The following is an 11,565-nucleotide window of genomic DNA, read 5'->3' as shown; positions in this document are numbered from 1 at the left end:
AATGAAAATACACAGGATGTCTCCAAAGCCCTAATTAATAATTCAAATGAATATCTAGTGTCACTTAATCTATCTGAAAGAAGATAGACATACTGCGTGCAACTGATGACAACATACATGATCTCTGAAGCAATATGCAAGGGACTATTTATCACTATCTATCTTTTTGATTCATCTGTTCCCTTTGAAATCTGTTTAGTCTAAAAAGCATATTAGAGTGGCTATCATTTATTGTTATTATATCCTAACAAGCAAAACTTCAAAGGTTCCACATACTCTATAAACAGTCATTTACATAAATTACGGATGTGTTCTACATAGTAAAGAAAATCCTGTGCATTTGGAATCACGATGTTCCCAGATTTCCAAAATCTATAATGTACTTTTTTGGGCCAAACTCAGAGGTGAGGAGTTGTAATTTAATATTCCCCTGACCCTACTTACACCCACTTGTTGAAGCGTCGGGGAGTCGTGGTGGGTGTAACTCACATGCTGAAGAGCCAAAATACGTTGTAATAAAATTAACTTAATGCAGGGAGGATGCTCTGTCTTTCTGCTTTTCTTGCTGTGTCCGTCTCCTGTGGCCAAGCAGTATACAAGAAATACTCACTGAGTGCCTGTTTGACCCTGATGTCTACGAGGGAAGTGATCAGGAAAACTAAAAATCTGGATGTGCCATGTGGATCTATACTGACATAACCAGCAAATCTGGGGAGAAGGCACATCTTACTGTAGTGTCATGTCAGTGTCTGATGAAAAACTAAACTGTACGTCAGCTTACACTCTCCAGTGTCAGATCATCTTATGATGACATCCCTACACATCATCTTACTTTCAGGAGAGTTTTCACAGATGGGCAGGCGTATGCAGAATGTGCCTGGCCATCCCTGAACTATACACAAAACACATGGCATGTAACAACATCTGTAAGATGCTACTCAGAGTAGATAGAGCCAGCCTCTCCAAGGAGACTGCTGCTTGCAGGCAGATGAAGATAACTGGAGGCAGCAGGTTGCTGGCATTTGGAGAGCCGCAAAACATGGCAAGATCTTTAGCTGCTTCTACCAACATGACCCAAAACATGCTTAGTATCATTCTGATATACTCCAAACAACTATCTGACTCTATCAGATCCTGAGCAATCAGAAAGTATTTCTGAGGAAATTGGAATTACCTTACTGTGTTTGTTGAAATAAATCAACACTATAAGCAAACAAAATGTTATTACTAATCTATATGAAGCTATTTCCACTAGCATCCTAATAAAATCTGGCATTATTTGGTTTTAATTTTTCCACCCTTGAGAGTTAGGCATTCTAGCAATGAAATTATTCTTCATTATGTGAAATTTTGGAGCACTAAAGTCAATTTTTCATTGCCTTAAGTTCTCAGCAGATGCAACAGCTACAGTTGTTTTCAGTAATTCTGTCAAAATACTGTGAAAAAAAAATTTGTTTATAAATTGCCAGAATAAAATTTTCCAAACTTTCTGACCCAGAAGTAGTTACTTTTCATTCAAATTTAAAAAAATAAATCATAATGATGTATTTCATCAAATACAAAATACATGACAGTTCTCCCTAAGTATTGTCTGTAGGCAATTGTAATAACTGCACTTTTATTTGCATTCTATCCATTTGTTTTTCTCTAAATTCAGAGTAATGTGTCTATCCGCTCCATTCTAGAGCCTTGCTATGTCATCCTTTCAGGAAGTCAAGATTTTAGAAGGAAAAGCGTCAATTCACAATTGACATAAAAAAGAACTGGTGCATGAGCCTTAGCGTCATCAAAGTTCAAGCCATATCTACAACAAAAGTCTGTTTCTCTGAGTAACTTCAGCAGGCTGAAAAGATAAGCAGGTGCTTTGCTGCTTTCAGAATCTCTTTCAGCTTCCCAGTTTTTCAAAACAGGAAAGGGAAAACAAAAAAAAAACCAAAATGCCTTGTCAGAGACAAGTCTACACGACTAAATACTTTCAAATTGTGATGCTAATTACACAGATTGAGGAAAGGCTCATTAGATTTAACTAAATTATCAGTAAATAACTTCACCATTTGTGGATTTAACAAAATTAATAGTAAATAACTTAGCCGTTTGTTCAGGAGCATTTACAATTCTATTATCCAGATCCAAGGATGATTTCTTTGCTCTGGGCACAGATCCAGAATGGTCATTAAAAACAATACAAAATTGTTGTGGAGAAAAAAAATTATCATTAAAATATGTCGTAATACTCAACTCTCACTTTTAAAATGCACATTTTGTATTGAGCCCAAATGATGCAAACTTCAGACAAATGATCTCCCACATGCAGTTCCTTCTTCACACGCAGTTCTCTTCAATGATGCATTCAAACCTTTTTCAGATTTTTGTATTTAATTGTTGCCTTTTGTATTGCATGTGGGCTCAGGCTGTTAGAAGGCTGTCAGTCAAGGAGAATGCCACACGTATCTTTTAACATGCTTCCAATATCTCTCTAAGACTCATCAAATTGCCAAGTGGCCTGTGGTTGGAGAAGAAAGGAACGATTCTGACAAAACATTGTAAGTTGAGCTCTAGGAAAGAGGCAGGTCAGAGGAATGGACTGTTGTGGTGTCTAAGTGAGCAGGAACTATACACATCAAGTTTTTGCATAATTTCAGCAAATTCTGCACAATTTGTTCAAACATACAGAGAGATTACATTTGTATCTTTTGAATCTCTGCCAAGATTGAACACATTTTGCAGAGTAGAAGTGAGTGTGAACTAAATTACCTTCCTTGCTATTCAAGGGAGGACTGCAGCAAGGAAAACAAGAACAACCAATGTGGCTGGTAACTGCTTATGGTCACACTATGCTCCAGTGCTCACTTGGGTGCCTCATTTCATTATTTGATGAATAAATTTTAGTAGGTCTGACTAACCAAGTCATACTGAGTGGATGTAGTATTTCAGATGGACATTTTGGGACATTTTTGTTGCTTAGTGTACAGGAGACTGAAACAGAGACAGTGGAGATGAGACCAGAATTCTCCTGTTAAGCCAAACTGCTTTTGATGGAGAGGCTATGTGCTTCATAGCATCAGCAATTCAGTGATATTAGCCTCATTAATTACATTTGCTAAAGTACCCTGTATCCATGAACCAGTGTGGCTTCCCCCGTTTATGCGTTCATTAACCTTAAGCCTGATAAATGGGACAGTAGCTTTCGGAAGCAATACCTACTTCTAGTAAACAGAGGTGGGTCAGTGGGAAGAAAGAACACTGAAATGAAACTTAAAATACTTGAGACTGTTCATCTCCCCACACAGAGACCTTGATGGTGATCATGGCCATCCTGAAGAGCGGGCAGCCGGCTCTCAGCCTTGCCCACTCTGGATGCAGCCAAGGCAGAATGGATGGTTACATGGGACTGCAGAATGGCATCTCGTCACATGTTGCAGCAGAAAGGACACATCCATTTGAAAACTGTGTATATTGCACATTACATGGCCTGTGCCACTTGGAGACTAAAACACAGTGATTGCCCATAGTGATATTTCTACCCACCTACAAATGTGTGTTCTTGCGAAGGCATGTCTTTTTTGTTATTAAGTAGGCATGTAAGCTTTCTTATGTAGTTATTAAACTTGTGTTTGTGTTAATACTTATACAATGCTAACAAATTCTGCAATATTTGACATCTTCAAGGTGAAAATCTACTTATCTGTAGTGTGTTTCAAACCATAACAACATTCAGAATGAAACTCAAATTACGGCAAGCTCAAGTAATGACAATTCTGAAATATTGAATAAACACAGTCTGGCAAACAGTGAAAAACATGTTTCCATGCTTTTCATGATAAAGGAATTTGAGAATAAGTTTTAAGATGGCCAAAAAAATCTCTTTTTTTTTTTTTTTTTGTATATTTGCAATTCCATTTTCGTTTGACGTAAATGCGTTACCTGCGTATTTTCAAATGCAATGTGCAGAGTTGAAATCAGACACTGAATTCAAAGAAAAACGTGACCATGTCTCTCGATCAGACTTCTGTGAAGTGTCTCTCACAAGAAAGAAACACCCCATGCTTCACAGCCACACCTTATTCATGTCACTGCCTTTTGGCACTATGAACATTTGTGAACAACTTTTCAAGGGTGAAGTGTAGGAAGAACAAAACACCATCAAAAATCTTTGATGAACACCCGGAGAACTCACTGCAAATTGTGGCCGCTGCCATTGAACCAGACACTGATGTGTTAGTTCCAAAAAACAAGGTCACATATCCTTTTTGTTGCCCTCGTTTTTTCTTTTAATAATAATAATAACAACAACAATAATAAAACACATAAAAAAGCTTTATTACTTATAAACATTAACTATATTATATATTTTAAATGTGGCCCAAGACAATTCCTCTTCACTCCACGCAGCCCAGGCAAACCAAGAGAACCTATGGAGTAGAGGAAAGATTTAACACACAAACAACAGTGAGATGTGTCAAAGAAACCATGAAAACAATAGAACGGTTCACAAGTTTTCTGAATTTCTTTACTAACACATATTTTCAAAATTGTATTAGTAGGAGACCGTCAGTTATTTAAATATGTAAAGGATATATAAGAAATCTGATGTGGAATACAAGGTACGTGACTAAAAGAGAACACAGAGACATCTTTTAGAAATACGAAGTCTCTCGCTATCTCCACAACTTACTAAATGCTTTTAAAATCACAAGAATTGAGGTAGATTTGGGGCCTAATTATTAATCACACTTTTTTATGGATTCTAAATATTCACCATTTTTCTTTCAACAAGTAAGGAGTACGCTTCCCTCTGATACAGGAATTCGTAAGTCACAGTCCACATGGCTCTTCACTGTTTGGTTGCTATCCATCAGTTCCTTATGGTTACTCTCTGAAGAGCTGAAAGAGTTATCAGCAACTGCTTCTGCTGAATTTTCTAAATTCTTACACATTCCTGCTCCTTGTGCATTTGGTGGTATCATAGAGTTTGGTAATTCTTTCTTTGCATTCCTTCAGCGTTGTGCTCTCAAATAGTTTTCCTTCAGAGAAGTGGGGTTTCATTACTGTTCATTACAGTGTAATGGTACACTGAATGTACCATTCAGTGCATTATAATTAATGAAAAGATTTCTTCTTGGAAACATATCCACGGTCTTTGGCTCAGAGGTGGGATAGGCTTTTAGTTTGGGAAGCTGATCAATATTGATTCTTCAAGAAAGCTGTAAGTTGACTTAGGATCCAAAGTGAATGGTAGAACTGACCAAGTATTAATCAGTCCTACAAATACTGTCAGTGCTGTTGGTTTAATCCAACACTCTACTGCAGGACTTCCTTAATTAGCTGATGACTGCATTCAGATTTAGCAGTTTTATTCATGACTTGCACCAAAAACAGATATTCCAGTCAACAACCAGAGTGTCAGTGAAAAGCTGAGTCATGTCTCTTTGATACCTGAGCCCTGCTTTAAAGTAGCAAATGGCTCCTGCAGCTGGTGTGCACACAACTCTGGAGGTATCAAGCTGGAAGAGAATGAGTACTGCAAAACTTGCTCAAGAGGTTGCTAAACCAATCAGAAAGAAACATTCAGATTTCTAAATCCTGGCTTCAATTTTTGTTCTGGACTGTTACGTTTGATGAATTTACTCCCCCGTTCCTTGCTCAGGAGAGACCCTCCCTGATAGGTTTATAGTGTTTTTTGACCTGGTGTTAAACCAATGGTATGGTATCACAACCACAACTCTGCTGGGATGCTGTGATCCCATCAGAGCCACCAAATGGCTGAAAAGACCATATAGCACCATCCCTTCTTTCAGCATCGCCCCATGCAGCAGGCTGGGATATCTCCAGCTGCACCGCAGAGGCCAAATCACTCACATCTCCTTTCTGCAATGGGAAAGCCCCTCAGGCGCCTGCACTGCTTTGCTCATCCCCAGAATGAATCGGTGTAGGGTGCACGAGCTCTGCTTCATCAGCACTGCTGTTACTGGTTGGAGTAGGATCACAAACCTGTATTGCCATCTTCGATTGCCTAAGTAAGGGCAGGTTTGCAGCGAAACCCCATGCGCCTTTCAAGAAAACGGGAGCCTAGAAATGCTGCATTATTCCTGGCAACATCCAGAATGAATGAAATAAAATACAACCAGCCTGTACATCTCTAATCCCACAAATATTTACACACACTCTTCAGGACACGCACTGAGGGGATTCCTTTGAATCCAGCAGGACTGTTTGGGGCTGAGCGCCGCACGTCCCAGCCGATGGGTACGCATCCGCGATTCGGGATTTCTCACTTGGGTACCAACGAGGCGTTCGGACAGACAGGAGACCAAAACTCCGTGTGCCTGCCACACGCGCAGGGAAGTTAAGAAGGGATACCGCATCCCATGCGGGATGCCCGCTCATCACCGACGGGTGACGGGCGAACCTCATCCCGTCCCACCGCCATCCCAGCCTCAGGCGGGGCCCCGAGCCCGCCCCCACGGCCCGGCCCCGGCCGCGGCCCCTTCCCCGGGGCGGAGGGAGGGAGGCGGGGCCGGGCCGCTGCTCGGCGGGGCCGGGCCGGGCCGCTCGGGGCTGGCGGCGAGAGGAGCCGCGGCGGGCGGCAGCGGCAGCGGCAGGGGCAGCGGCAGCGGGCAGGGCGCGGCCGGCCCCCGGCATGGCCCGGCAGTAGGCAGCCAGCCCCCGCCGCGCCCCGTGCGTCCTATGCGAGCCGCCCCGGCGCCAAGATGAAAGGTAGGGACGGCAGCGGGGCGAGCGCACACGTGTGCGGCGGGCACCGGCGGCGGGCAGGGCAGCGCGGGGGAGCGCGGGGCGGGCGGGGCGCATCCCCGGCTCCGCGCGGGGCAGCGAGGCAGCGCCGGAGCGGATCCTGCCGTCCCCCTGCGCCGTCCCGCTCTCGGCACCCGCTCTGCGTTCCCCTCATCCCAGTCTCCGCTGTCCCGCGGACGAGACTTGGAGTTCTCCCCCAGCGGTTTGTTTATTCCCTGCCAGCGCTGTGCGATGTTTCGCGGTGTTGCTTCTAAACATCTGGCAGTGATTAGGTGCCAGCGGAGGCTTGGCTGGCTTGTGAAATGTATCTGGCATATTGCTCCTCAACATCCACCGACTGGAAAATATTTGGGCTTTGCTTTGCATCTGTTAAAGCTGAAACTTTGTTTCTTTTTATCTCGTTTTTCTCTCTCTCTGTCTTGTTGGGTGAAAGTCTTCTCTTCTGCCGGCTGACCCGTCCCAGCAAGCTGGGACTGAGATAATGCCCTTTCAAAGTCAAATAGGCAGACTGCCGAATCGATGTAAGATACACTGGGGGACTACAAGAAAGCCTGTTTAGAAAATCGACAGCCTTGCAGTGAGAGGCAGAGCCCATGCACACCGGAGAGCAGTCACAATGGGAACATCAAAGGAAAGTGTAGGAAGAATTGGGAGTTCGCAAGAGTTGGGTCTCAGTTTCCTTCGGAGACGAAAGTACACTCGAAGGGTGGAAGGGAAAAAGCACACATGAAAATTGCTTTTGGGCAGTGGTGTGGCTGTGCTTGGATTGCAGGGGCTGGTGCCAGATGCCAGATGCCGGTAAACACGGCGACACTGACATGGAGTTTCCAGGGCCGGGGACACCGAGTGGTGCGATATTGACTCGCTTTGCCTGAAGGGAAGAAAGGCTTTGGGGGATTCTGATTCTGGTTCCAGTACCTGGAGGGAGCCTACAGGAAAGCTGGGGAGGGACTTTTTATAGGTGCATGTAGTGACAGGTTGAGGGGAAATGGCTTTAAACTGTAATAAGAAGATTTAGAGTAGATATTAGGAAGAAATTATTTAATGTGAGGGTGGTAAGACACTGGAACATGTTGCCCAGAGGCTGTGGATGCCCCATCCCTGGAAGCATTCAAGGCCAGGCTGGATGGAGCTGTGAGCAACCTGATCTAGAGGTGTCCCTGTCTATAGCAGGGAGTTGAAACCAGATGATCTTAAAGGTCCCTTCCAGTCCAAACCATTCTATCAAAAAAAAAAAAAAAAAGAAAGAAAAAAAAAAAGAAGAAAAAAAAAACTTCTATTCTATTCTATGGCTCCACAAGCCCACCCACACTATTTGAGTTACTGCTGGTGTTGTGACATAATCTCCCCACAGGGCCCTGCAATGTATTTAAAATAATATATTTATAGTGTATTTGTATGTTACTCATGCCAAAAGCTTTGTCACTGGCTTGTCACTAAGGGTGTAAGTGTCATGGCAGGAACAAACCAAAGCAATGGGAGCCCAGTAACATCAAGCCATGGGTGTTACCACTGTAGCCTTGCTTTGGGACTGGAGCAGGGCTGTTGTGCGGGTCAGGCAGGATGGCGAGGGCAGAGCAGAGCAGTAACACATTGGAGCAGGCATGCACTGTGCTGCATGGCATCTGGAACAAGGCACTGAGCCCACTGAAGCCAGCAGGTGCTTTGCTGTAGCAATAGGTGGGTACAAGACATGAGGGGGCTGGAACTAGGTGATCATTGGGGTCCCTTCTGACCCAAGACATTCTATGGGCCTACGATTGTATTTCTACCTCCTTCCACTCTGCCTGCAGTGCTGTGTTTTGCTGAGTGGAGAAGTGGCACTTGGATAGCCATGTGCTCACAGCCTGGCAGGGGGGATGCTCTGTTCTGCTTGCCAACCCCTGCCATCACCTTCCCCAAAAGCAATCACAGCCATCTCATTTCTACCTCCCCTAGAAATCAGTTCCAAAACATGCACAGAACCGCTAAATGATGGTGCTAATAATCAAAGAAGCCTTCCAACCTATCACCAAGTACCATTGCTTGTGTCATGGAAACTGCAGAGCCAAAGCAAACTTTGACTCCATGTCTTCTTTCCCTGATGCATATTTGTTTTTTCATAATTTCTCTTTAAACTTGATGGGGGTGATAAGTGGAGGAGTCGGTGCAGTGACACCAATAGCAAAACGATCTGTTGATTGCAGCTGTCTCTGCATCTACCCTCTCTGGAGGACGGAGGAATATCTAAATAATTACATCACTGAGTATCTGTACGGAATAAATTATATTTTCCACTGCTGGTGTTTGTAACGTGCTGTGCTTTAAATCAGTAAAATAAATGGAAGTTTACATTTGATGTGTTTGCAGTTGGATTTGCAGCAAACTACACTGAGCTCACAAACTTTGCAATACTTTTAAGTAATAATTCATGTAATTTTTAAAGGGACTCAGCTGGTTCACAGTTACATATATTTGTATCAAATGATAAGTTTTCTTCTAAATTTTAGTTATGTATTGGGGAATGAGACACTGTTTGTTGCCTAGGAAACAACTGAAAACAGCTTCCCACAGTCAACACCACATGCTCAAAAACATTGACCCAAGTGAAGAAAGAGGAACACGTTGTTAAAACTTTTCTGTATATCTGTGATACCTTTTGTAAAGATCACCTGAAACCATATCTGTAACTGGTCCAGTCGTGGCTGCTGTGGTTTTGCCATTTGCAACGTGGCTTTTGTTTGGACAGTGACCGATCACTGCTGCCCCAAATCAGGCACTGCCATGGCCCAGGTGGTTTTGTGGGATGATGGCTCTGGCACAGCAGAGGAGCTCTGTATCCTTCCATGGATCCTCCTCTTCTGATCCATTCCTCCCACCCTGCTGACTGCACTGCTTGGAGAGCGGTGCTCATGGTGGACAAAAAGTCAGCTGTGCTGTAACAGGAGGAAGCATCTGGAAGAATGCCCTATCCTGTGCAGTGCCTCTCATATAATAACAATAACAACAACAACAACAACAACAGCAACAATCTCCTCTGCATTCTAATTTAGAGCCCAGATGCAATCTGCAGGTGAAGCTTCCACCTTCAAAACCGGAATGTGCATGCACCGTTCAGTTGCTCTTTCACAAAAAGCCTTGAAATAAATGGTCTGTTTACATGGTGTCCACCTCCTTGGCAGATTTTGTCTTTCCCTTGAACCATATTGATGCCACTGCTGTGTTTGTAGAATAAAGTGAGGTTGCTAGTGGTGGAGAAACGTGTCTCTCTCCCTCTGTAATCTTCCCATGCACAAAATCAGATGAGTGGTTGTCTGCAAAAAGTCCTTCCCAGGATAGAAACAGCAAACTGCATGTTTCAAACAACCCAGCCCAAAGCGTTTTGCAGGAGCCAGACAGCATCTGAAAACCAAGGACGAGGAGCGGAGCGATCCAATAACCTTCACTCAGTGCAGTTATAGCATGGCTCATATGAATATAGTGACATAAACATGAAACATATGCAAAGCTCGGAGTGGTGTGTGTTGGACATGTCACAGGACCCTACCGCAGAAGTTCAAAGGCATGAGCGGCTACAATAAATGTGTGATAAAATGCAGAGCAAATCCCAGGCAGTGCTACTCCACAGCCGGTGTAACCCGGACTGGCTGGTAGCAATGGGGGTTTTTAAATATATGTATGAGAGAGATGATCATGCATGCGTGTGTCAAAGGATATTCTCCTTAATGCCGAAGAGGAAAGAAAGCAGAGTTTTAGGAGCTGTGAAAATAAGAGGGAAATCTGTTTTTGCACAGATAGAGCTGTTACTCTGCAGGTGGCTATTGAGCAGAAGTAGCTAGTAAGCTATTGAATGCAGGGTTATTTTTGATAAGAAGTCGTGACTGTGCATCTTGACTTTGAATGTTCTGACTTTCCTGGCCACACAGGACCAAGAAGAGTGAATGGAGCTGTGTGAGGAAGGCTCTTCCTTCTGCTGCTTTGGAGAACAGGAATTTATTCTGGACGAGTTTCGCTACAGCTGAGAGCTGAACAGAGCCCTTTTTTGTCACGATCACTTAATGCTTCATTGAGATCCCTGCTCAAAGGCCATTGTACTCACAGGTCCAAACACCTCTGCTGGCTTGGTTGACAGGGAGGGGGGGAAACATGGTCCTGCACAGGGGTACAGCTGGTACGAGCTGGCAGAGCTAAGCCATAATCAAAGAAAGAGAGTGCAAGAAATGTCAAGGATGAAGGCAATTCAGCACTGTGAAGGATGTGTGCCTAGTTATCTCCAACTGCACGAAACACTTCTTATCATGAGGTTCTCTTGTGTCAAAACAGAGATATCCCCAGTGGAAAGCAAAATAAAGACACCTTTTAGCAGTCACTGAAGGTGAACATGATCCTCCTAATAGTGTGAGTGTGGTCTGTGTAAGCGAGGGATCAGGGCAAAATGAATTGTATTTGGAGTCTGACTGCTCCCACCTGAAGTTACAATCCCTTTTGGTGCATAAATTTGAGGTGAAGACTGGGATGTCGCTAGGAGACAAAGTGGATGACTTATGGGAGGCAGTATAGGAGTGTGGCATTCAGGAATGCTGCTGTTTAATGCTGTTGTTAATTGCCTCCTCAAACATGCAGACAGAGAGGCAAAATTTTTCAGTGCACTAATGAGAACAGATCTGTTTGCCCTTAAATCATTATGCTGAAATATGATATGATTTAATAAACCTTTAACTTCTAAGGTCGACCCTCTGCACTGTGCAGCTGGTGCTGGCCCCAGTGCTGCAGCTTTGCTCTGAGGCACTCAGAGGCTGTGCAGGTTTTGGTCAACAAACACCACTGTCTGCT

The 11,565-nt window shown here is 43.8% G+C and overlaps 1 protein-coding gene across 1 annotated transcript in view; it reads left to right on the top strand.

Annotated features, from left to right (window-relative positions):
* The first annotated feature begins 6,580 nt into the window (after nucleotides 1-6,580).
* COLEC12 (collectin subfamily member 12) overlaps nucleotides 6,581-11,565 on the top strand; it is a 93,558-nt gene continuing 88,573 nt past the window's right edge. Inside the window, exon 1 of the mRNA XM_048939586.1 lies at nucleotides 6,581-6,717. Within this exon, the coding sequence (XP_048795543.1) occupies nucleotides 6,711-6,717 (7 nt within the window). The 5' untranslated portion in view covers nucleotides 6,581-6,710. The remainder of the gene's footprint in view (nucleotides 6,718-11,565) is intronic.

Source organism: Lagopus muta, chromosome 3 (assembly GCF_023343835.1).
Source record: "Lagopus muta isolate bLagMut1 chromosome 3, bLagMut1 primary, whole genome shotgun sequence".
NCBI lineage: Eukaryota > Metazoa > Chordata > Aves > Galliformes > Phasianidae > Lagopus > Lagopus muta.
Note: the sequence above shows the minus strand (reverse complement) of the source record. Positions and strands in the feature narration are given on the sequence as shown.